Genomic DNA, 27,251 nt, shown 5'->3' with positions numbered 1-27,251 from the left:
CACATGCAGTCAATGCAACTGAGGTTTGAGCAGTTATGTGGCTCCCACAACCCACTCAGTGCCCACAATCTTCCCATTTGATCACCACAACAATCTCACTGGCTTCCAACATCCTTGTCACTGCATACATTTATCTCATTTAGAATACACGTCCAGTTCCCTTATTTTTAAAACTATCATATTCTGTCTATGCATGTAAACTTTCTTCCCCTATATGCCTCCATGCTGCTTTATATTCCCCAATCCCTACCGCTGTGTGGTCTCCCAACTGTGCTAATCTGTGTTCCCTCAACAGCACCAATCTATTTTTCCCCAGCCATACCACCCTGCATCCGTGCTTTCTCCACAGCCAAGTTGCTGTCTTTCTCTTATCTGTGGCACTCTTTCTTCCTTCATCTGCACTACTCTGGTCCCCCCAACCATGCAACTCCGTCTCCCCCCCCTCCCATCGGCACCACTCTGTCCTCCTCCCTATCCACACCAATCTGTCTTCCCCAATCCCTACTGCTGTGTGGTCTCAGAACTGTGCTAGTCTGTGTCATGCACACCAATCTGTTTTTCTCCATCCATACCACCTCCTTCTGCACCACTGCCTTCCCCTAAGCCATGCCACTCTGTCTTCTTTTCCTCTGTGGCACTCTTTCTTGCTCCATCTGCACCACTCAGTCCCCCCCAACTGTGAAACTCTGTCTCCTCTCCCCACCCACACTACTCTGTCTTCCTACAGTACCCATCCACACCAACCTGTATTCCCCAATCCCTACTGATGTGTGTTCTCCCATTTGTGTTAGGTGCGAATAAGGGAATACAGACTATCTGTCTTTACCCATCTGCACTGCTCTGTCGTCCCATGTTCATGCCACTCTCTACCCCCATCCTTGTCTCTGTCCCCCCAAACTGTGCCACTCTGTTTCCCCCCATCCGCACCACTGTCTTTCACCCATCTGCATTACTTTGTTCCTTCACCCTATCCGCACCACTGTTTTTCACCCATCTGCATCACTTTGGCTACCCCCCCCTCTGTACCGCTTAATCCTCCCTCCTCTACACACCTTTATGTCTCACCTATCCACGCTGCTCTGTCTCCTCCCCCCATCCACATCACTTTTATCCCATCTTCACAGCTCTATTTTCTGCTTAGACCTAAGTTGCATAGACTGCATGTGTGTATTCCAATGAGCCCACAATTCTATCAATTAGCAGCTCCACCATTTTGTGAGTGACAGCAATCTCATTCTGTGAAAGTGCTGAATCTGCAGTTAACCACAGGTTGTGGTGGCATACCATATCTGTATTGCGCAAGGAACATGTCCATTAAGGCGTCAGCCTTAATGATCGTAATTTCATTGCTTTTTTTTTAATTTGAGTGGCACAAAAATCAGTAGGTTTTGTGAAATTTCAGATCATGTGTAAGAAGCCTTAATGGGACATGTAAAATTGTAAGTTTTTTTGTCTATGGAATTTCATTGCTTTTTTATAATTTATTAACCATAAGGGTTTTGACGAACAAACTGGGCCACCTGAAGGGCAGAAGTACAACAAATAGGTACACTAACACTGGTGGAGGAGCAGACCGCACACAGGAGGTGTTTTCAGGGTGCAGAGGGAGAGATGGCTGCGGTGGCAGGCTGCAGGTGTATGGGGCAGTGGTAGCAGTGGAGGTGCGAAGCAGTGGCAGCAACGGGCATGCACAGAAACATTAGCGGGACTCACTGGTGCTGGGCATGCACCTGAGAAAATCAAATCAATAAGACACAGATGCATGGAGGTATCAGTGAGATCCATCCATGTATTGTTTTAAAAATGAAAGTGTAATAAAAAGAAAATCACAAGCCTCCACAGCACAACCAGCATCAGGCTTTGGAGCCCCAGTGCTGTTTGTGCTAATCACAGGGGACAATTGACGTAGGGGTTCCCTGTATTAAGCATAACCAGCAACAGGCTAAATCAGAGCCAGTCTTGGTTGCCAAAATACAGGGGATGAGTGACTTATTTCCATAGAGAAATCCTGAGGGGGCATGGTATTTAAGGAGCTACACCTCAAAAGCTATTGGAGTTATGGAGCTGCAGTTTGGTATGGGCTGGTAGAACTGTCGCTCGGTGCTGCATGCCAAATTTCAGGGCAAAAACATAAAAAATGAGGGCTTGGGAGTAACTTAAATTTCCAACTGTCAGTATTTTCTGACACACAATTAAGACTACTTTTCTGTTCTCTATGGGGGATTTTTGGGAAGGCATAACTCAGGGTAGGGGGCAAATTTTCACTCTGGGTTTGTTTTACTAGGTAGCTATTGTTCCAGGGTAGGTGCTTTTGGGGTTTAGGTAATTGAGAAAGTTATAGTTTTGAAACTATTACCTCACAAATTCACCATTATAGAGATAGGAAGTTTCAACTTGATGTGCAGCCACAGTAGGAGCCTCCATCAGGTGTACTCACTGTGGCTTCACTTGGGTGCACCAAGATGGCAGGTCAATGAGGGTGGTAGTGGCGGTGAGCTCAGAGGAAGGAAGCAGCCGCAAGCTGCGGCAGGACCTGGGGGATAGCAGGCATTAGCTGCGGCTGGGACTCATGGGTGTTAGCGGCGGTGGTGGTGCAAGCGGCAGGAACTGGGATAGGTAGCAGCGACTGATGCAGGGTGCAGATCTGAATGATCCATGATACCTGTATTTAAATAAACACAGAAGCAGGGACGGGTAAGTGAAACCCATCTGTGCTTTTGTGTTTAATTAAAAATAAAAAAAATGGCGTGGCCCAAAGATAAAAACCACCACTGGGCATTGTTAAGCCAGTACTGGTTGTGCTAAATACAGGGGACAAACGACATAGGGGTCCCCCATATGAAGCACAACCAGCACCCAGCTTTTTAGAACCAGTCCTGGTTTCCAAAATACGGGGGACAAATGACGTAGGGGTTCCACGTATTCAAGGTAACCAGCTCTGAGCCAGCCCTGGTTCTGGAAATACAGGGAGAAAAAATGTGTATGGTTCCCCTGTATTTACCAGGACTAGCACCGGACTCTTTCTAACAGGGGGGTGATGCCACAGCCAGGGGAGCCCTTTCACCGGGCCCCCCAGCCAAAGCATCACCCCTAACTGTTAGTCAGTCAAGGCTGGGGATCCCTGGGGAACCCCCCAATAAAGGAGTCCCCCTCCTCAGGGCACCCCAGGCTGATAGCCCGGGGCTATCCCCAACACCCCTGGGCGGTGGGTGCTGGGTTGATTGTGTAGTGTTGTGCATAAGGAAATATAAATATTGTCTATTGCAGTAGAACTACACATCCCAGCAGGCATCCCCACACACTGGTTCTCGGAGAACCACAAGTACCAGCAGGTGGGGCATTAAGGGCCCACTGTTACCTATAGTACCCCTGCAAAGGAAATATAAAAAAAAAAACAAAGAGGCTGTGTAGCTACACCTTCACCTGGGGGGGCAGCAGTCTTTCAGCTCTTTTACTTGGCTGACCCTTCCCCCAGGACTTTTACGGCATCTTCACCAGGAAGCACCATTTTTGAAAAGGGCACGCTTGGTTCTCATCATTGAAGTCAATGGTGAGAACTGCTAATTGGCTGAGAGGCGGAAGGCTTGCCTCTTTCAACCAATGAGCGCTCCGCACTGGGATTTCTGAACTGATATCCCAGTTGGAGCTATCATTCGGGTAGTAGTGTCCTTAGAGGACACTACTAAGGTACGAGTGTCCGCGTCCTTTTTTTTTTTTTTTGCCAAGACCCAGGATTCCCTGAAGAGGACAGATCCACGCATAGGAGGAGGTGAGTATTGAATTTTTATTACAGGTACTCCATTGGATTGTCTACTGGAGAAGAGGATGGATTGGCTTCATGGATACTAGGTGAGTATGTGAGATAGTGTGTATGCATGTGTGAGTACATGTGTGTGTGCATGTATGTTTTAATAAAACTGTACTTTTCTATGGTGTGTTTTCTGTGGTTTTTTAATATTGCTTTTGCTGTGGAACTACAGACACCAGTAGGCCCATAATGCCCCACATGCTGATACTTGTGGTTCTCGAAGTACCAGCATGCAGGGGAGGCTTGCTGGGAATATACTGTAGTTTCACAGCAAAAGACAATATTTATATTTTCTTATGCACTACACTACACAATCAACCCGGCACCCACCACCCAGGGGTGCCGTGGATATCCCCGGGCTCTCAGCCTGGGCCTGGGGTGCCCTGGAGAGGGGGACCCCGGCCTGGACTGATTAACGGTCAGGGGTGATGCTTTGGCTGGGTGGCCTGGTGAAAGGGCTCCCCTGGCTGTGGCATCACCCCTCCCCCGCTAGAAAGAGTGTGGTGCTGGTTCTGGGAAATACAGAGGGGTGCCCAATGCATTTTTCCCCCTGCATTTCCAGAAATGGGGACCCCTACATCATTTGTCCCCTGTATTTAGCACAACCAGTACTGGCTTTCCAAAGCCCGGTGCTGGTTGTTGTTTTTGGGGAGGGGGGCTACGCCATTTTTTTTGGTTTTATACTGGGTTTTTTTTATTAAACACAGAAGAACAGACGGGATTCACTGACCCGTCCCTGCTTCTGTTTGTTTTTTTTAAACACAGATGCAGGTATTATGGATATTTCAGATCCGAGCCTGCATCTGTGTGCTGCTACCTCCCCCGGGTCCTATCGCCTGCTACACTGCTGCTGCACCACCGCTGCTAACGCCCGCTACCATCCTCGGTTCCCAGCCACAGCTAACGCCCGCTAACCCCTACCCCCTCTCCTCGTATCCCGGCCGCAGCAAACACCGGCTTCCTTCCCCCCGGACCCCGCTACCGCCGCCAAAGGCAGCCATCTTGCTGCGCCCAAGTGAAGCCACAGTGATTACACCTGCTGAAGGCCCCTACTGCGGCTGCGCAAGGAATCAAAACTTTCTATCTGTATAATGGTGGATAATAAAACAAACTCCAAGGGGTAAATTTACTAAAGTGAGAGTTTTTAGAAGTGAGTTTTAAAAGTGATGTTGTCCATAGCAACCATTCAGATTCTAGCTATTATGTTCTAGAAGGTGCTAGTTAAATGTTAAGTAGAATCTGATTGGTTGCTATGGGCAACATCACTTCTAAAACTCACTTCTAAAAACTCTCACTTTAGTAAATTTACCCCCTAGTCTAACTTCGCCCCCTTCCCTGAGTTATGCCTTCCCAAAAATCCCCCATAGAGAACAGTAGAAAAGTTGTCCTAATTGAGAATGTCAGAAAAAAGTGACAGTTGGAACTTTAGATTACTCCAATATCCTCAATTTTTATGTGTTTGCTCTGAAATTTTGTATGCAGCACCGAGCGACAATTCTACCTGTCCGTTCTAAATTTCAGCCCTTTACCTCCAGTAGCTTTTGAAGTGTATCCCCTTAAACACCCTGCCCCCCTCTTCGGAATTCTCTATGTAGATTTCCGTTGTTTTCTATTCAGCCTTAATATAAGGGAACGATCGTGCCCTTATAAAATACACAAAAACTCGGCACTCATCTATATGAAATAAATACTTGCTAAGGTAAGATGCCGGCATCAGAGCCACGCGCCTACGCTGTGCACAGCTCTCTGTTGGGCACGGACTTATGACATCACGGGTGCGGCAACATCCAGGTTTGGTGTGCGGCTTGGGGGTCTGATGCCGGCGTCTTACAGGTGAGTGGTATAGCGATAATTGCTGTGGCTATATATGTCTGTTTAAATGTTGTTCATGTGTATATTGTTGTCCCTGACGAAGGGGGAAACCTTCCAGGTATTGGCACTCCAAATAACGATAATATAGCTGCTGCCGGTGCCTTCACAAAAACAATGTACAATGCAGAGTATGCGGCACTCCATGCATACTTCAAAGGAAACACAGCGTGTCCAGTTACTTCAACATTTCAGTTTTTACTAAACTTTTTTCAAGATACAGAAAATGTACAAACACATACCTTTTATACACAACTGCTACACCACTTGTGAAAGCTCAACTGCCGAGTCTGGGACCACTCACCCGGTCGACGGTCTCCTGCCTATGACATCATCGCTTTAAGGCTCCGTCATCGTGTCACCATAACCAAGGTTACACTACAAACAAACACATAAAAAATAGAAACACAGAGCTTGAGAAACAATTACCAAAAGTTATCTAGTAGCTTATACTGCCTGATTAGAGAGTGCTATGGCCCTCATTCAGACCCACTCGTGAGCGGCTGTCCGCTCGCAAGTGGGTCGATGGTCCGCACTGCGCATGCGCACGACGGAGGGAGCTCCGTCATGCGCATGCGCGAGACCCGACGAGCAAAGGACTTTCCTTCGCGCGGAGTGTCTCATCAAAGGGGGCGTGCCTGCCAGACGGAGGCGTTCCCAAGGGAACGCCTACCGTCTGAAGCCGGCCCCACTGACATCACTAGTGATGTCAGTGGGAGTGATTTTGGCTCTGGTAGAGCCAAAATCACTCCTGGCCTTGCGGTTGAAAAACTCAACCGCAGGCTTTTGCTCGCAGTTTCGATGGTCGCGATGGTCAAGACCATCGCGACCATCATCCTGCACGCTCGTATATGCTGTGGGTGGTGACCCACAGCTATACGAGCGTCCAGGAGGACGCTCCATATTAATGGAGGTGGGCTCTGATTCAGAGCGAGCGCTCTGGTCAGAGCGTCCGGCTCTGAATCAGGGCCAATATTCCCACTATTAAGGGGACATGTACTTACTGACAACAACACCCCTTATTATTCAAACTACTCAGTTAAGCAGAATCTAAACTAGTAACCGGACTGCTAGCACCCAGAGAACACCGCACTTAATACTGCTTGCTATAGCGGATCAGCGAAAACTATCAACATAAATTACAACGCCCAAAATGGCTTTTTAGGCAAATGGCATTACAGATATGGTGACATATTCAATATGGGGCGAAAAGTTTGAGGTCGGAGTTTTCGCCCTCATCAAATTTTTTGGCAGGGATAAAGTATCGGGCGAGTGCCCGCTTATCCCCGCATTCAATTAGGATCCCGCGAAAACGGGACCCGGCGGAAAGGTAAGTATCCAAGTCCTGGGAATTTTCAGGAAATCATCCTGGCACCCCTCTAAAGATGGTCTGACATAGGGGATCACTATGGGTACCCCCTATTTGGCCTGCTGAAGGTAGTCAGGGTTTTTAAATAGCCGCGGCAGGTACATAATGGGGATGTAGTCTGGAAGCCGATGGTCTAAATGCCGACCGCCGGCTTCCAGACTGCTTTATCCCGACTTGGGGCGAATGACAGGCATCTAAATCTAGACGCCTGTCATTTGCCCAACGTTGGGAGACTGGCGCCCAGCATCCTGATCTTGTGGATGCCGGGCGCCGCAGCGGACAGCTGCGGGGGGGGAGGGTTAGGTTTTGGTCTCCCCGGGGGGACTTAGGGTTAGGTACCCCCCCGGGAGGTTAGGGTTAGGCTAGGGGGAGGGAGGGTTAGGGACCCCCTGGGGGACTTAGGTCTAGGCAGCGGGGAAGGGGGGGTTTAGGTTTAGGCACTTAGAGGGGGAGTTAGGGTTAGGCACATGGGGGAGGTTACATTTAGGCACCCTAAAGGAGGGTTATGGTTAGGGGGGTTAGGTTAGGTTAGGTAAGTAAATACTTACCTTTAGGACGATCAGGATTTCCTCCTTTGTCGGGCAGCCGCTGTCGGGAATTGAACCATGTGGCCGGCGGTAATACTTATCACACCCCATAAATGCGGCTTTGGTAGAAGTGGTAAAGAATAGCTCTTAGGTTTTTTTTGTTGTTTTTTAAATAACTAGTCCCATCAAATTTGGGGTACATGAAAATGGGTGGAAGCATATTTTTAAGTTCCAAAAGTTATTTAAAAAAATTCTTCAAAAATGCACCTGCCACTACCAGCTGCATTGTAGAAAACACCTGCCGCATACATGGGGACCCCCCATGAATCAGTTTCACTAGTTTCCCCAATATTTTTTTTTTATTGCCCCCAAAATTACAGTAAATTTTTTGGGGTGTCCAGAGGATTTTTAAAAAAAATGTTTGACACACATTACTTTTAGGGGACCCTCCCAGGGCTGCAGGCTATTTTTTTAAGCCTGCACCCCTAAGCCCCAATTCTGCACTTTTTTTTGCCATGTATTACATGGAGAAAAGTTATCCCCGTTTTTAAGACTTTTCGCACCGGATAATTGAAATAGGCGAAAAGACTTGGGCCTCTAATTGAATATGGCCCATACTTTATAAAAAGCATTAAAGCAACAGATTTTCATTTAAACCTTTTGGATGGATTACGTTAAGTCGCACAATCCACCATGCTTCACATTGTAATAACCTGGATGCACGATCACCTCCCCTCAATAGAGGGGGTACATAATCGATCATCCTATAGCGTAGGCTATTCAATGGATGTTTTTGTTCAGCAAAATGTAAAGCTACGGGTTGCTCACTAGTGCCAGTGCTTGGGTTGTTCCGTATGGCAGAACGGTGAGCCACCATATGCTCTTTAAATTTTCTCTCGGTCTTACCTATATAGATAAGACTGAAAGAACAGATGATTTGGTAGACTACGAAACTCGAATTGCAGTTCAATTGATGTTTGATAAACACTTTTCTACTTCAGGGTCCATACAAGTTCCACAGGAAACCTTGGGGTATAGGTTATGACGAAGACATCCGAGGACCATGCAGTTACATTTTATTCTCCCAGGATGCAATGGGGCCTCCCTCTATACCCCGCCCCCGGGCCGGAGGCTCCTCAGTTTTCGTTTGGTGCCTGGCCAGAGACAGGTCACTATATTGCAGTGGGGCTGTTACTAACCGCCCTGAAAATGTGAAGTTTTTTTAAGTGCAGTCATTGTGAACAGTCCAGTGGAAGTTTGCACGGCCGCATCATCACCATGCTGGTGTTGAGATGCCAGTACTGATCCGTGCCTCTTGGCGGACCTCAGGGGTCTTGGCTAGAAGGGACCCCGGGGGAATTCCTAGACTGCGGCTGGTTTCTACGGGGTGCAGGTAAGCGATACACACCGCAGTGGTGCGTGCCAAGACGCAGTCTTTTTCCTCCAGGTTTGGGGGACACCCTGGGGATGACAGCAAGTGTGGCCAGGCACTGAGTCCTGCGTCCACACTAAGCTGCCTTGGACTTTGGGCTGGAGTTCTGCGGAACACTCAAGCGTCCCAGGGGTTAAACACTGACCAGGGAGACAGCCTTCCCTATATAACAGCCGGCCCCTCCCCACTGCTGAACACTCCTTTACACTGTTGTCTGGCTTGATCTGTGACAGCTTCCTGTTTCCAGCTCTGCCTCCCCATGATTTTTTCGATGATCATTCTCCTGGCTGTGTGCTGCTGATCTCCACAGGCAGTGCGGAGTATGGGTCCCCCTACATACCTCTCCTCTGGTTGGTGGTCAGTGTCTGTAGCACTTTTGTCCTACTGGATGCTAAGTCTCTGTAGTTGACTTAAGGAAGTGCCATTAAGTGCAGGTATTATTGTTTTCTGCATTTGTTTGCGACTGTGCTAGCACTGTCTGTCTGTTTTCTTTGCTAAAAACTAACATTCTTTTGTTGCTATCCCCGTACCTATTCTGGGCCATAGTGGTGTGGGTGTGGCACAAGTCGCAGCTGAAACTAAAGGTCCCCATACATCAGCAATTGATTGCAGCAATTCTGCAATTTGCAATCAATTGTGTGTAAAAATCTTTCCCTTTTTCAATCGATTGCAGAATTGCCACAATCAATTGAAAAAGATTTTTTATACACAATCGATTGCAAATTGCAGAATTGCTGCAATCATTTGCAAATGTATGGGGGTCTTCAGTCTCTGTTAAGTGATCCTCTTTACTATTTCTGGCATTGAGAGTGATATGACTAAGTTAACCCCTATTAAAAAATGTACAGCGGTGTTAGGGGCAGGGAGCATAGCCTCTGAGAAGTTATGTTTCCGGTGTTACACTGCCCCGGGTCCTTCTGAGGCTTCTGCCGTTCAGCAGGAGCCAACATGGGAGTGCTTTGCAAAAGCACTAACAACCATTGCAGGGCGTTTAGCAGGCCCTCCTATGTGTCCACAGTTCAGTTTTCAACAACAGCACCTTTTGCCAGCGCAAAACCTGCTGCAACCTCCTACACCTCCACAGGTGTTGCCCTCTCAGTGGGTTAAAACAGTTCCTGCTATATTGCAGGGTGCGACTGAGCTACGTCAGCAGGACACACCTATCAGCAGACCAGCTAAAAGGGTCTTGTTATCGTCACAATCTACTGTATGGGATGATGATGATGTGTCATCTGATGATGGACTGCTTCTGGATGAGTGTGACTCTGAGCTACTTTGTCTGGAGGCGGGGTCAAGTCTAAAATATATATTCCAGGGCTAATACAAGCTGTAAAAGCAGCCCTGATCATTGAGGAGGATGAGCCTCCTGCGCCTAAATCTAGGCATGCATATATCATGGAAGAAAAGGTGACTGAGACTACATTCCCATTGTCTGGCCAAATGGTGACTCACTTGGAGGAAGCTTGGAAAATGCCTGGAAAGCAGTATCCACCGCAGAAGCATCTAGTCTCTGCTTACCCTTTAGCTGAGAATTATTTTTCCAAATGGAAGACTCCACCGGTGGTGGATTCCCATGTCACATGCTTGGTAAGAAGCGCAACGCTTCCTATGACTTCCATGTCATCCCTGAAGGAAGTTACAGATAGGTAGAGGTATGCCTTAAGTCTGTTTATTCCCTTTCGGGGGCTGCGTACAGACCAGCTATGGTCATTTGCTGGGTGGCTTGGGCCATGGAATGTTGGGCTAAAAGCCTTTAAACATCCTTAGCCTCTAATGCTACCAGGGAACAGCTGAATCTGGTGGGAAATCTCAGAGATTTGGCTACCTATATAAATGAGGCAGCTTTTGATGTTGGCCTTCGAAATGCCAGGGTTTCTTCGGCGGCCATTGCGGCTCGCCGTTCTCTGTGGCTCCGTTATTGGAGAGCTGAGGTGGAATCCAAGAAAGGCTAGAACTCAGGCCCTGATTCAGAGCCGGACGCTCTGACAGAGCGCTCGCTCTGAATCAGGGCCGGGCTATTTTTTTGTTAGAACGGCCTCCTGGCCGCTCGCATAGCTGTGGGTGACCACCCACAGCTATAGTAAGCGGCCATGAAGATGGTCACGATGGTCAAGACCATCGCTACCATTGGGCTTGCGATGAGACCCTTGTGGTAGGGTCTCGTTGCCGCAAACCCCAGAGAGATTTGGGCTCTAACAGAGCTGAAATCTCTTCGACTGACATCACTCGTGATGTCAGTGGGGCCGCCCCCAAATGGAGGCATTCACATGGGAACATCTCTGTTTGGGAAGCCACTCCCCCAGCCCGCCCACCAAAGGGGGTTTGCGGTCACTCAACATCGACAACACGCCCCCTTTGGTACGAGACCCAGAGCGACGGATTGCCCATTGCTATCCGGGTCTCGCGCATGCACACGACGGAGCTGGCTCCATCGTGTGCATGTGCTCTGGGCCACCATCGACCCGGTTGCGATCGCTCAGCGCTTGTGACCGGGTCTGAATCAGGCCCTCAGTTCTTTCCCAGTCCATCCACCACCAAGAAATCTGCCAGCCCTAAAAAGCAGCCATGGAGTACCAGACGTCCAGCTGCCAAGCCTGATGACAAGCCCTCGGCTTGACGAGACGGGCCTCCCCCTGGGGGACCTCAGGGTGGGAGGCCAACTTCTTCAGTTTGCCCAGTACTGGTGTCAAACTACCACAGATTCCTGGGTGAAGGAAGTGGTCTCTCTGGGGTATGCCCTCTCCTTCCACAGAAGGCCACCCCATCAATTCTGTTGCACAGGGCTTCCGAAAAACGCGGACAAGGCATTGTCTATTCACCAGGTCGTACAATCCCTGCTACAGGCAGGAGTCATTGTACCGGTCCCGATGTCCCAAAGTGGAACAGGGTATTATTCCAGCCTTTTTCTAGTCCAGAAGCCAAACAGTTCTTACCATCCTATTCTCAATCTCTGGTCCCTGAACAAATTCCTCAGAGTACCTAGGTTCAGAATGAAGACCCTACGCTCAGTTATACTAGCTATGGAGACTGGGGATTTTATGGTATTCCTTGATATTCAGGATGAATACCTGCATACTCTGATTGTTTCAGCTCACCAATGTTTTCTCAGGTTCGCTGTGTCACAACAACAATTCCAGTTTCAGGCTCTGCCGTTTGGCCTAGCAACTGCACCTCGTTTTTTTATAAAGGTCATGGAAGTAATGGCAGCCCATCTACGGCTGCAGGGGATCCGTCTGTTAACAAACCTGGATGACCTCTTGCTACTAGCACGGTCCTCAGAAGTACTTCACCACCACCTGCAGCTAACAATATTTGTGCTCCAGGTTAAAGTGTGGTTGATAATTTGCGTCTGCAAAGTGGAGATCTTTTCTGCTGTCAGAAAAATCCTTTGTTGTTGTGAATCCAACAGGGCTCCCAGATGGTGCATCCTTTGAGACGTACTCAATTATCAACCAAACTTTAACCTGGAGCACAAATATTGTTAGCTGCAGGTGGTGGTGAAGTCCGTCTCAAAGGATGCTCCATCTGGGAGCCCTGTTGGATTCACAACAACAAAGGATTTTTCTGACAGCAGAAAAGATCTCCACTTTGCAGACGCATGTTTGCAGATGCCTTCACAATCGTTGAGTGTCAGTCCACTCAGCAATGCAGTTACTGGGATCCATGGTGTCCACATTTGACATGGTGGAGTATGCCTAGTTTCATTCCCGGCCTCTGCAGCTATTGATCCTCTCCAAGTGGGATGGATTTCCCCATCATATAGGGACTCAAATGATGGTGCTCTCTCCGTAGGTACACCTGTTGTTGACCTGGTGGCTAAAGACTGCTCACCTCATCAAGGGGCATCACTTTTGGATCTCGGACTGGGTCCTTCTGATGACGGATGCCAGTCTTCGTGGTTGGTGCGCAGTGACGGGTCCACACTCCTGTCCGGGAAGGTGGACCGCAGAGGAATCCGCGATTCCAATCAATATATTGGAACTGCGGGCAGTCTTCAGGGCTCTGCAGCAAGCCAGGCTGTTGCTTCACGGAAAACCCATGCAAGTACAGTCAGACAATGCCACGAAAGTGGCTTATCTAAACCGTCAAGGAGGAACTCAAAGTTAGGCAGCAATGACAGAGGTATCACACATGGGCAGAAGGCCATCTACCAGCCATATCAGTGGTGTTCATTCCAGGAGTGCTGAATTGGGAAGTGGACTTCCTCAGCCGTCACGAAGTGCATCCAGGGGAATGGTTTCTTCACCAAGAAGTGTTTCAACTCCTAGCGTACAGTTGGGACCTTCCAGTCGTGGCATCTCGACTAAATCACAAGCTGCTTCAGTATGTGTCCAGGACAAGAGAAGCCAGAGAGGATGCTCTGTCAGTCAGGTGAACTTTCCAGTTTGTGTACCTGATTCCTCCAATCTGCCTCCTTCCTCGAGTAATTCGGAAGTTCAAGAAAGAGGGAGGCATGGTCCTGCTGGTGGCTCCAGCGTGACACTGACGTCCATTTTACTCAGCTCTTCGGAGTCTCTCCATCGACACTCCATGGCTATTGCCTCAACGTCCAGACCTGTTGTCTCAGGGTCTTTGCCTCTACCCAGATCTGGGTCGTCTGTCTTTGGCTTGGCTCTTGAGACATCCCTCTTAAGGTCCAAGGGTTTTTCTGGCTCTGTGGTTAACACCATGCTCAGTGCACCTAAACCTGCTTCTGGTAGAATTTACCACAGGGTATGGCATACCTATTTTGAATGGTGTCGTCCAAAAAGTTATGACCCCCAGGTGTTTAGGAGGCCCAGAGTGTTGGCTTTCCTGCAAGCGGGTTTAGACCTTGGTCTCTGTCTTAAAGGTCTATATCTCGGCCCTTTCAGTGTGGTTCCAGCGAAGGATTGCTTCCTGACATCCACACTTTTTTGCAGGGGATCCTTCATATCCAGCCTCCCTTTGTCCCTCCTGTAGTGCCTTGGGATTTAGCTGTTGTCCTTAAGGCTCTCCACATCTCTCCATTTGAACCACTGGGCTCAGTGGATCTCAAATCGCTTACTGCAAAGACTGTTTATCTTCTGGCCATTGCTTTTGCCAGAAGATTTAGGGGCTCTCTATTGTCGTTCATCATTTCTAGTTTTTCATAGGGACATGGCAGTGCTTCAAACTCGCACTGGGTTCCTTCCTAAAGTTGTCTCTAGTTTCCACATTAATGAAGAAATGATTGTGCCGGCCTCTTAATTCATCAGTCCTCTCGGCAGGGGAGGCCTCATTGGATGTGGTACGTGCCTTCAGGATTCAGAAATCTGACTCCTTGTTTGTTCTTTATGGTTTCCACAAGAGAGGATGGCCAGCCAATAAACAAACTTTGGCTAGATGTGAGGCTTACGTTCATTCTGTTATTGCTCATTCTACTCTGGCTGTAAGCCCTTCGTGGGCAGCTAGTCATGGTGCCTCGCTGTACAGCTTTTGTAAGGTGGCCACGTGGTCTTCTATAATTTGAGGTATTATGCCTTTGATACCTTTGCCACTCAGGATGCTTCTTTCGGGTGGCGGATTCTCCTTTCTGCACAGGAGTGTCCCCGCCCTAGAGGGTACTGCTTTGGGAATCCCCAAGATTTCCTGTGGACCTTCTATGGACCCTGAAGTAGAAAAGTAGAGATACCTTTGTTATCTCTTTTTCTACGAGGTCCATAGGGTCCTAGTGAAGTGGGCAGGATGGGGAGATTCTCTGTAAAATTTGCTGGTCCGTAGGGAGGGGGCGGTGCTAAATGATGCGAATTGCATCATTTAGGCCCGCCCCATCCACACGGACCCGCGAATCGCGGGGGTTTCTTGTAAAGCAGAGAGAAGATGGTCCTGCCCGGCTGCTCCCGGAATGAAGTGAACCAAAGTCTGCAAGTATGCCCCTAACAAGGCTCTTAGGGTGACAACTCATTGCTTGTAATAAAAAGTTCCTATCAGTTGTTTTAGAATAAAAAATAAATATATATATATATATATATATATATATACTAGGGGTGTGAACCGGCCACTTTTCGTGTTTTGGTTTTGGATCTGGATCTTTCTTCGTGTTTTGGATCTGGATTGGTTTTGCCAAAACCACCCTTCCGTGATTTGGGTTCTGGGTTTTGTGTTTTGGATCTGTATTTTTTTTAAAAAATGCATAAAAACAGCTAAAATCACAGAATTTGTGTTTTTCTGCTCCTATGCTATTATTAACCTCAATAACCTTAATTTCCACTCATTTCCAGTCTATTCTGAACACTGAACACCTCACAATAGTGTTTTTATATCCAAAAGGTTGCACCGAGGTAGCTGGATGACTATGCTAAGAGATACAAGTGGGCGGCACAAACACGTGGTCCATCTAGGGGTGACACTGCAGTGGCAGACAGGATGGCAGTTTGAAAAACTAGGCCCCAAACAGTACATAATTCAAAGAAAAAAAAGAGGTGCAAGATGGAATTGTCCTTGGGCCCTCCCACCCACCGTTATGTTGTATAAACAGGACATACACACTTTAGCTGGAAATTAATCTGTCCCTGCACAAACTGGCAATACGGAGGCAAGATGTCATCCTCATCCTCCTCGTCCACCGATTCCTCACCCTCTTCAGTGTTGTGTACATTCTCATCCTCACAGAGTATTAATTCGTCCCCGCTGGAATCCACAACCACAGGTCCCTCTGTATGTTTTGGAGGCTGGTCTCCCTGGAAGAGTTGATAATTCATTTTATGAACATCATCTTCTCCACATTTTGTGGAAGCAACCTCCTACGTCTTTCGCTGACAAGGTTCCCGGCTGCACTAAACACTCTTTCGGAGTACACACTGGAGGGGGGGCAACTCAGGTAAAATAGAGCCAGTTTGTACAGGGACCACAAATTGCTTCTTTTTCCTGCCAGTACAGGTACGGACTGTCTGACATGCCTACTTGGATGCTGTCACCGATGTAATCCTTTAACAGACAGACGCACGCTTGTCGCTGCTGCTTTAAAGATGCAGGTGCGGCTACAGCCCACACAATTCACAAAGACAGAAAAAAAAGAAGAATATTTTTATTGTTTGTGGAGCGCACTTTGAGGGTTACACCACCCTTTAACAGACAGACGTACGCTTGTCGCTGCTGCTTTGAGGACAGTATCATATGCAGTGACAGTAGACTTGTCAGAAATTGTTGGCACGTCCTTCAGTCCGGACCAGATGTCCAAACCGGCCCTTGACTTATGACACAGGCGCACGCTTGGCGCTGCTACTGTGTTGATGCACGTGCAGCTACATCGCACACAAGTCACAAACACATAAAAAAATAGTTTTTTATTTTTTGGAGCACTTTGAGGGTTACACCACCCTTTAACAGACAGACGCACGCTTGTCGCTGCTGCTTTAAGGATGCAGGTGCGGCTACAGCCCACACATTTCACAAAGAGAAAAAAAAGAAGAATTTTTTTATTGTTTGTGGAGCGCACTTTGAGGGTTACACCACCCTTTCACAGACAGACGCACGCTTGTCGCTGCTGCTTTGAGGATGCAGGTGGAATCTAGACGGGATTTGGAACTGGGGACACACTACCTCCATCAATTGTCTAAATCCCACTGCACTAATGGCGGATACCGGACGCACGTCTAACACCAACATAGCAGTCAAGGCCTCAGTTATACGTTTTGCTTCAGGATGACTGCTGTCGTACTTCATCCTCATCGCTAGGGACTGTTGGAGGGTCAATTGTTTAGTAAAAGTAGTGGTGTTCCTACTTCCTCTCTGGGATGATGAACAACTCCCAGCAGCAGCAACAGCACTAGGAGGAAGTGGTTCTTGATCTTTCCCTATTTTATTTTTATCGGAGAAAGTTTGGTCCTACATTTATACATATTGATATATACGTGCGGCTAAGGCACACACAAACACAGAAAATATGTTTTTATTTTTGCTGGAGAGTAGTGCACTTTGTGGGTTACACCACCCTTTAAGAAATGAGCCAGCCGGCTCTTTAATTATGGGACACAGGCGCATGCTTGGCACTACTTTGTTGATGCACGTGCGGCTACTGCGCACACAATTCACAAACACAGAAAATATTTTTTTATTTGGTTTGGAGTGTACTTTGGGGGTTACAGCACCCTTTAACGGTCAAGCCAGCCGGCCCTTTACTTATGACACAGGCGCACGCATGACACTACTTTGTTGATGCACGTGCGGCTACTGCGCACACAATTCACAAACACAGAAAAAATATTTATTTTTTTTAGCACTTGGGGGGAGCACCCCTGACGGTCAGAGCACCCCCTGGACAACACTACAGCACCCCTTTAGGACTGGGACCACTGCACAGGACTTTGGAGTGGACAAAGCCCCTATGGACAACAGACTGCACAACACAGTCCAGCCAGCCCCTATGGACTTTGAAGTAGTGGACACAGCCCCTATGGACAACAGCAGCACAGCACAACACAGCCAGCCCCTATGGACTTTGAAGTAGTGGACACGGCCCCTATGGACAACAGCAGCACAGCGCAGCACGACACTACACTACACAGCCCAGCCAGCCATAACTCCCACCCTCCCTCTTCACTGTCCACAGCCGAGTGAGAAAATGGCGCCGACGCGGGTACCTTATATAGGATCCAAAACCCGCGAGACCCGGAAGGCGGGATGATGACGTTTTGCCTCGATTTCAGATCCGAGTCAGGCGGGAAAAGTCGAGCCTGACTCGGATCGGGGGGGCTCGGGGGGGTTCGGATTTTAGAAATCCGAACCAGCTCACCCCTAATATATACATACATACACACACACACACTTTTCAGGCAGCCCGATGTGTGTGTGTGTGTGTGTCTGTGTGTGTAAAAAAAAAAAAAAATATATATATATATATATATATATATATATATATTGCTCGAAGTGAGGCGGTATACCACCTCTTCATTCCCCCACTGAATTTTTTGGAATGGGCCATTCTCCCTGCTCAGTTGCGAATCTTACAGCTTTGCAGACCTAGCAGCTCCACTCAGTGCTTTCATTTCTGCACTGAGAGTCTGCTGTAGAATATACTGACGATACCGCTTCCTTCTTATTGGTGGATAGAGAGGAAGGGGTGTGCAACAATTTTACAGTAGCAGCTTGCAGGCAGGATGTGCTGGCCTGCTAAAGCTGCATCATGTAATCAGCGCCGCAGTGCAAATGCACATCCCCAGGCTGACAGGAGCTGGGACGTGTCGACAGGGGCTGGTGGAGCTGTAGAGGACGAGGAGCCAGTGCGCACCGAACACGGGCGCCATTAAGGTGCGGGCAGCAAGAGCAGGGACTCGTGTGTCCAGCAGCGGCAGGGTGAGCAGTCTGTAGATGGAACACGAGCAGGGAGCCTGGATCCGGATGATAGTCCATACAGGGCCGTAGCTAGGGTAGTGCGGCTGGTGCCATAGCACAGGGTACCACAGGTCAGGGGGCACTGTTTGGGCCTGTCAAATTTCTGTTTATTATCATTCTTGCTTGTAGCATCCTCTTATTTCATCCCCAGCATCTCCTGGCCTCTCCTATCTCTTCCCTGGCCCTTCCCCATGAAGCCATGGCCCTTTCTTGGGTGCATTATGTCCCTTTGAAAAATGAGGGGGGCGTCAATGCTCTTTCTGGCACAGGGCACCAAAAAGTCTAGTTACGGCTCTGAGCCCATATATAATAAAGATCCAAGCTCCCTGCTCGCGTCCCACCACATTGTGGATCACATCTGGATGGGTAACAGGACACAGGCTATAGGGAAGTGCATGATGGCTGGGACCACCTGCGCTGCTGAGGGGGACAAATGTCCCCCTGTCCACCCACAGCGCCGGGTAGAAGTTTTTAGGGGCGTGGCTACATCTCCCTAGATTTGGCCACTCCCCCTCTGAACCATGCCCCCACTTCTAAAGGATCACTAATGTTAAAACATATGTTAAGATATAGATATATACGTGTATGTATGTGTATATATATATATATATATATATATATATACACACACATAGACACAGATACACATATATATATACATTACTGCTTACTTCAGTAGCAGCAGGCCAGCAGCAGAAGGAGTGTGAATGCACTATTTTGTGCATTGCATGCTCCTGTGTCGTCGTCGGCCGTATCGCCTGATATTTTGTACATACAATTAAATCAGGCGATGCAGCTAATGATCGCATGCAGCAGGAGTCGTCATATCGGGCGGTCAGGCACTGGATCGCTAGTGTAAACGGACCGCCCAATATGTCGGCAGGGGGGTCGTATGTTGCATCACTGGGTACACAAGTTGTTTAGTTTGTACCCAGCTTAAGTTCCACTCTTGTCAGTTAAAATCAGGAAACTGATGTTTAAGAGGGCACAAGCTCATCAAACTCATCAACCAGACATTTGAGAAATTCAAAAAAGGAGATGATTTGATGAATCTTCATTTCAGCTGCAACATTTAGAGAATAGTGACAGAGTTTAGCCTAACCAACATTACGTCATAAATTCATGCTGCCTTTTCTCAAGGATTTAGTGTAGTGATTATAGTGTAATGGAAAGGGGAATATTTTCTTGGAACTCAATAGGCCCCTTAATACCAATTGAGTGTGTTTTAAATGCCACAGCCTACATGAGTATTGTTACAGACCATGGGCCTGATTCAGAGACGGACGGTAATACAGATTGCAGTTGCGACAATATGCTAATACCTTCCAAAGCATAGCCGAGCATATGGATGCCCCTGCTACCTTCTCATCACCGTCCAATGACATGCAACAGCATAAACATCTGTACCATTGATGCACATCGGGCTGTCATGCAGCATGGAAGTAAAGTCTGACCTGCCTCAAACACTGTGGCTCTCCTGATATGCAAAGAGCTCTCATGCTGCACAGTTTAACGCAATAGCTAATTTATGCACGACCATACAACGGCGTTTAAACGGTACAACACGCCTGTGTTTTTCAAGCAATCTCCATTACCACCCCAAAATGCTGACTACTTGTCACTCACTTTGGGAGTGGTTCTTCTGTACAAGCGTAATCACATTGCAATTGCTGCATGTGTGCAGTGCTGCTTTCGTACCTGAACAAGACAACTGCTCGTTCTGCAAAAATATTGCTATTACGTCCGTCTCTGAATCAGGCCCCATGTACATCCTTATGTAGCCGCACTCTACCCATCTTCTAATGGCTACTTCCATGTCTACATACCCTTCACAGATTTCAACTGTAATATTTTTTCTCATACATACCGCTTAGTTTAGCATCATTTATGTTTGAATTGCTCATGAGAGTGAGGTGACATTGGGTCTGTGTTTATTACATGTGTCAGTTACTCTGGTTGAAATCCTTCTGCAGGGGAAGAAGCCACTTATAAACAGAATGGAGAACACTCCCTAAATTAGTCTTTTCTAACCCAGTCAGCTCATTTAAATACAACTCCATGGCACAATATGAAATGTAATGTTTCCACTTAAGCACTGAAATAGGCATACTACTTTCCCTAAACCCCACTCTGCAAGGAGGATCTCCGTCCATCTAGCTGCTCATAATGACTTGTGCAAACATAGGGCCTGATTCAGACCCAGTCGCAAGCGCTGAGCGCTCGCAGCCGGGTCGATGGTGGCCCAGAGCGCATGCGCACGATGGAGCCGGCTCCGTTGTGCGCATGCGCGAGACCTGGATAGCGACGGGCAATCCGTCGCTCCAGGTCTCGTACCAAAGGGGGCATGCTGTCGATGTTGAGTGACAGCACGCCCCCTTTGGTGGGCGGGCCAGGGGTGGTGGCTGCCAAAACGGAGGCGTTCCCATGTGAACGCCTCCGTTTGGGGGCGGCCCCACTGACATCACGAGTGATGTCAGTGGGAGAGATTTCGGCTCTGTTAGAGCCGAAATCTCTCTGTGGCTTGCGGCAACGAGACCCTACCACAAGGGTCTCGTCGCAAGCCCGTTGGTCGCGATGGTCTTGACCATCACGACCATCTTCCTGGCCGCTCGCTATAGCTGTGGGTGGTCATCACCCACAGCTATGCGAGCGGCCAGGAGGCCGTTCTAAAAAAAAAAATAGCCTGGCCCTGATTCAGAGCGAGCGCTGTGTCAAAGCGTCCGGCTCTGAATCAGGGCCATAGACCCCTGCATATTAGCACTCAAGTTAGTAAAATAAAATACATGTGCACGACAGTAAGCTTGTGAAGTTACAAAAGAGCAGCTGCACTTTCATAGTGACCCATCTTTACTTCAGCCACATCATTTGCGTCATATGCAGAAGCAAAATTCTGCTGTGACAAGCGAATGATTTCTATTATCATTACAATTTAAAGTAGGGGCTCCATTATGCCATAAATCCAATAAAGCCCCTTCTCTAAATTGTAATAATATTAGAAGTCACTGACTAATTCTGGTATCACAAAAATACAAGGTTATAAGCATGGTACTGTAGGTACATTTTGTATAGATGTGTCTGTAGAAGTGTTATGTTTTAATTTTTTTTTCATTTTCTGTCTCTTAAGGGGGAAAACGCCAGCTCAGGCAGAACTTTGTTATCTGAACAAAGCAAAGTGGCTTGAAATGTATGGTGTAAATATGCATGTTGTTAAGGTAACTTTTGTTAAAGTAGACTTTGTATAGTGATACCAGAATAAAAGTGTTGAAAGGACATATACTGAGTATATATACTGTGTGTGTGTATATATTAGGGGTGTGCACCAGCCACTTTTCGTGTTTTGGTTTTAAATATGGATCTTTCTTCGTGTTATGGATCTGGATTGGTTTTGCCAAAACCACCCTTCCGTGTGTTGGGTTCTGGGTTTTGTGTTTTGGATCTGGATTTTTTGGGGAAAACAGCTAAAATCACAGAATTTGTGGGGTTTTCTGTTCCTATGCTATTATTAACCTTAATAACATTAATTTCCACTCATTTCCAGTCTATTGTGAACACTTCTCACCTCACAATAGTGTTTTTAGGCCAAAAGGTTGCACCGAGGTAGCTGGATGACTATGCTAAGTGACACAAGTGGGTGGCACAAACACATGGCCCATCTAGGAGTGACACTGCAGTGGCAGACAGGATGGCAGTTTGAAAAACTAGGCCCCAAACAGTACATAATGCAAAGAAAAAAGAGGTGCAAGATGGAATTGTCCTTGGACCCTCTCACCCACCCTTATGTTGTATAAACAGGACATGCACACTTTAACAAACCAATCATTTCAGCGCCAGGGTCTGCCACACGACTGTGGCTGAAATGATTGGTTTGTTTGGGCCCCCACAAATCAAGCTGGCAATTAATCTGTCCCTGCACAAACTGGCTCTACGGAGACAAGATGTCGTCCTCATCCTCCTCATCCACCGAGTATTAATTTGTACTCGCTGGAATCCACCACCACAGGTCCCTCTGTACTTTCTGGAGGCTGGTCTCCCTGGAAGAATTGATAATTCATTTTGATGAACATAATCTTCTCCACATTTTGTGAAAGCAACCTCCTACGCCTTTCGCTGATAAGGTTCCCGGCTGCACTAAAAACTCTTTCGGAGTACACACTGGAGGGGAGGAAACTTAGATAAAGTAGAGCCAGTTTGTACAGGGGCCTCCAAATTTCCTATTTTTCCTGCCACCCTTTAACAGATGAGCCAGCCGACCCTTTACTTATGAAACAGGTACACGCTTGGCGCTGCTCCTTTGTTGATGCACATGCGGCTACTGCGCATACATTTCCCACACAAACACAGAAAAAAAGAATTGTTTGTTTTTTGTGGAGCGCACTTTGGGGGTTACACCACCCTTTAACAGACTTATGACACAGGCGAACGCTTGGCGATGCTCCTTTGTTGATGCACGTGCAGCCACAGTGCACACAATTCACAAACACAGAAAATAATTTTTTATTTGGTTTGGAGTGTACTTTGGGGGTTACAGCACCCTTTAACGGTCAAGCCAGCCGGCCCTTTACTTATGACACAAGCGCACGCTTGGCGTTATTTTATTGATGCACGTGCGGCTACTGCGCACACAATTCACAAACACAAAAAAGCACAACACAGCCCAGTCAGCCCCTATGGACTGAGTGGACACAGCCCCTATGGACAACAGCAGCACAACACAGCCCAGCCAGCCTTAGCTCCCACCCTCCCTCTTCACTGTCCACAGCCGGAGTGAGAAATGGTCCCGACGCAGGGACCATTTATAGAATCCAAAACCCGCGAGATCCAGAAGACGGGATGATGATGATTTGCCTCGATTTCAGATCCGAGTCAGGCGGGAAAAGTCGGATTTCAGAAATCTGAACCCGCTCATCCCTAATATAACAATATATATATATAAATATATATATGCATACATATACAATAGCAGTCCAAGAAAGACGATCAGCACTCCAATTTCAAAATGCAAAAATGTTTATGTAGTACAGGGCAAGTATCCCACAATCAGTTCCACAAAAAGTGCTATAGTGCAAAATCAGCATAAAGTGCATATATATAATGTGTGTGTGTGTATGTATGTATGTGTGTATATATATATATGTATATGTATATATATATATATATAGAATAGGCACTCACCATTCAGTAGAAGGAATCTTTAATAACTCACATATATAGCATGATGAAATCGACGTTTCGGTCCTACCAGGACCTTTGTCAAGACAGAGACTATCGCCGCAAAGCTACCACCAACAAGACACACAGAACACTATCCCCTGTGCCTGCTGATATAGCCACATCAATTAGTAAGCTCCACCCTGTCAATCAACACAATGAGTGAACATAAGGAAACTACTATCACATACACTGCATCAGAGCACTATGGGAATATTTACAACACTATATTGTGTGAAGCAGACATACCGCTAATGCAGCATCAGCCGCTAGCGTGGTGTTAGTCAACAAAACAAATACAGTTCATGCCTGCATCGCGTCAAGACCGGAAATAGCATGCGCTCCACCAAGTGGAACGCACCAGCCCCGGAAGTGACGTGACAGGTCAGTGCCAGCCAAACGCCTAAGCAGTTGCTAGGTAACACAGCATAACAATAAGCCAGTAATGTACTACATGGCCTATCATAGATAATTACAACTACAGTTAGCATAGGGACAATCCCCTCATAAAAAATGCACTACACCGAAAGAATAAGATCAATCAAACAGATAGATCGCATAGATAACTACTAAGTAACGTGGCACAGCAGCAAACCCATATCAGAGTGAACTTTAAATCAAGGATGTTCACCACTATAGGCTACATTAGGACAATTACTACAAAAAAGACCAACGACACTAAATTACCAAGACAGAGCTACACAAACCATTCAAATGGACAGTTGCCAAAATAGTGGCAACAACAACCATCGATGTCAAAGATGAAACCATCGATGAATATTGAACATCACCATATTCAACAATGAATACTATAGGTGGCTAGATCAACAAGCAACAAAGGGATAACCACATGGAGACACACATAACATACAAAATCAACATATTAGACACCAAATATATAAAAACAGGCACCGAAGTGCACATTAAAGGGTTAAATATCCAGAATATTGGACTGTCACTATTAATCACCAAATAATCCAAATGGAATGAAAAAATAACCATGTGCTGACATTGCAAAACAAGACAAAAAAGAAAAAAATATATATCAATTCCAGCAATCGAAATCCTCATATACCATATAAGGCACACCACAAAGCATCGGTCGTAAGCGGCTTATGGGTATTACCGCAAGAAGATATTATACGGATGGTATTCATTGAGGCCCTTTGGGGATACAGTATCCAGTTTAAAAATCCACATTGCCTCACGTTTTTTGAGAAGAAGCTCCCTATCCCCACCACGTACAGGTGGTGGGACATGGTCAATAAGCATACATCTTAATGAGGCCGCAGAGTGTCCACAAGCCACAAAATGTTTAGCCACTGGTTTATCGGACTTATTGGTAAGTAAGGCAGCCCGAATAGTAGAACGATGATTGGCCATGCGGTCCCTGACAGGTCTTGTAGTCATCCCTACATAGTAGAGACCGCATGGACACATCAAAATATATATTACGAAGTCCGACAAACAATGTAATCGATGGCGAATGGCTATCTTCTTGCCATTATGCGGATGAGAAAAACACGCCCCCATTGTCATTGAACGACAAGTAATGCAATCTACACATTTATAACAGCCAGGGCGACAAGTCAAAAGCCAGTTTGTCTGTAGCGCCATGTGTTGTTTCATCGGCCGCATAAGTAACTGTCACAGACTGGGACCACGGCGGTAAGCCATCATAGGGGGTCTTTTGCTCATACTCTTAAATGCTGGATCCGTAGTGATAACCGACCAATGTCGTCGAATAGCCTTATCGGTAGTTGAAGCAGCTAAATCACATGTGGCATGATAAATCATTCGTGAGGGATCTATCTCCTTTTTAGTTGTAATATTTAAATGTCTCTGTCGTGCCTTCAACAAGCATTGATCAACAACTGAAGGTGAATAGCCTCTATCTAGGAATCTGGTACACATATCAGTTAATTGTATCTCAGCAGCCTGCTGAGAAGTGTTATTCCGTAAAACTCGGGTAAACTGAGATATTGGAAGGGACTCCTTGAGTCTGCTCGCATGATGTCTCGACACATGGAGAAGTGTGTTGCGGTCTGTTGGTTTCCGGTACAGGGTAGAACTCAGACTGGTACCCTGACGTGTGATAGTCACATCCAAAAAATTTATACAATCCTTATTGATATCAGCAGTAAATCGAATGGGACTATCTAATGCATTGAGAATCTAAACCATATCGTAAAACTCTACATCTGTCCCGTGCCAAATAAGGAACAGATCGTCAATATAACGTTTATAACAAATAATTTTATGTCCAAATTTGCCCAAAATATTTCTCTGTTCATAAGCTTGCATGTACAAATTGGCATAGGATGGGGCCAAATTCGACCCCATCGCCGTACCAGATAATTGGATGTAATAATCACCCCCATAACAAAAATGGTTGCAACCTAGTACTAACTCAATCAGTTCACATAAAAACTCAATAGGCGGTCCAACATGTATGCCATTGTTAAGAGTGGTTCTCACAGCATCAATCCCTGCCTGATGGGGAATTACCGTGTATAAGGACGATACGTCCATAGTAGCCAGCCACATGTCATCTGTAATATCGTTCAGGACTAAAATTTTATCCAGAAAGTCAGAAGTATCACGTAAAAAACTATCCATACACATCACATGTGGCTGAAGGAAACTATCTACAAAGATAGCCAGGGGTTGTAACACCGAACCCCTAGCCGAAATGATCGGACGTCCTGGGGGGTCGACCAGTGTCTTATGGATTTTAGGCAATAAGTAAATGATAGGACATATCGGGTGCGGTACCGTTAAATACATTGCTACTCCTTCATCAATCCATCTACACTGTAGCGCCTTAGTGACTACCTTGTCAACCTTGTTTTTAACCCCACACATTGGATCAGTAGTAACCTTTGCATACGTACATGTGTCATTCAACTGGCGACGGACCTCACGGTCGTATGCATGCCAATCCTGTACCACCACAGCTCCACCCTTATCGGCCTGGCGTATTACCACTGTCTCATCATGGATTAATCCAGTTAGGGCTTGTCTCTGGGGCTGGGTTAGGTTATCATAAGTTTTATAGATCTTAGCAGAGGATACGTCATGTTCAACCAATCGCAAAAAAGTTTTTATACTGGTGTTGTTTGACTGAGGGTCGAACACACTGGGGTTTCTAAACATGTTGATAGTAGTCAAATCCTTTGAGGATGAAAAATTTTCCCGTAGGCGCAATTTGCGCCCAAATTTATAATGATCAATCGACCAATTAAATCTATTATGTTGCACTGTGGGGACAAAAGATAAACCAAGGGCTAGAACTTCAGTCTCTGCCCATGTTAAAGTTCTACTGGACAAATTATAAACAGGATCTATTTCCTGGACCATCCTTTCCCTTGTTTTCTTGGTTTTACCACCGCGTCTACTGGGATATCTGGGGCTCGATTTAGGCCTATTCCCTGACCCCTGCCTAAAAAAGAAGAGGAACCACTCGGAGGCCGTTGTCGAATAGGTTCACTCTCAGAATTGGATTGAGAGGAAGAAGAGTCAAAACGGACAGGGGATCTGTATCTGGAAACGCCAACCTGTCGGCGAGGTGGTACTATCACCTCTTAACCACCGATACACTTGGTGGTTAGTATAGTCGGCGTTAACAGTCATCAGTTTTTTATGTTTAAATGTGATAAGGTCCCTCTGGTAATTATTGACCTGTTCTTGTCCCCACCTCTTCAA

The 27,251-nt window shown here is 46.8% G+C and overlaps 1 protein-coding gene across 1 annotated transcript in view; it reads left to right on the top strand.

Annotated features, from left to right (window-relative positions):
* EPB41L4B (erythrocyte membrane protein band 4.1 like 4B) overlaps positions 1-27,251 on the top strand; it is a 316,007-nt gene that overhangs the window by 222,482 nt on the left and 66,274 nt on the right. Inside the window, exon 8 of the mRNA XM_088445740.1 lies at positions 21,463-21,550. Within this exon, the coding sequence (XP_088301866.1) occupies positions 21,463-21,550 (88 nt within the window). The remainder of the gene's footprint in view (positions 1-21,462; positions 21,551-27,251) is intronic.

Source organism: Taudactylus pleione, unplaced genomic scaffold (assembly GCF_031769625.1).
Source record: "Taudactylus pleione unplaced genomic scaffold, aTauple2 ptg000386l, whole genome shotgun sequence".
NCBI classification, from domain to species: domain Eukaryota; kingdom Metazoa; phylum Chordata; class Amphibia; order Anura; family Myobatrachidae; genus Taudactylus; species Taudactylus pleione.
The sequence above is the reverse complement of the archived record's forward strand: the minus strand, read 5'-3'. Positions and strand labels throughout refer to the sequence as shown.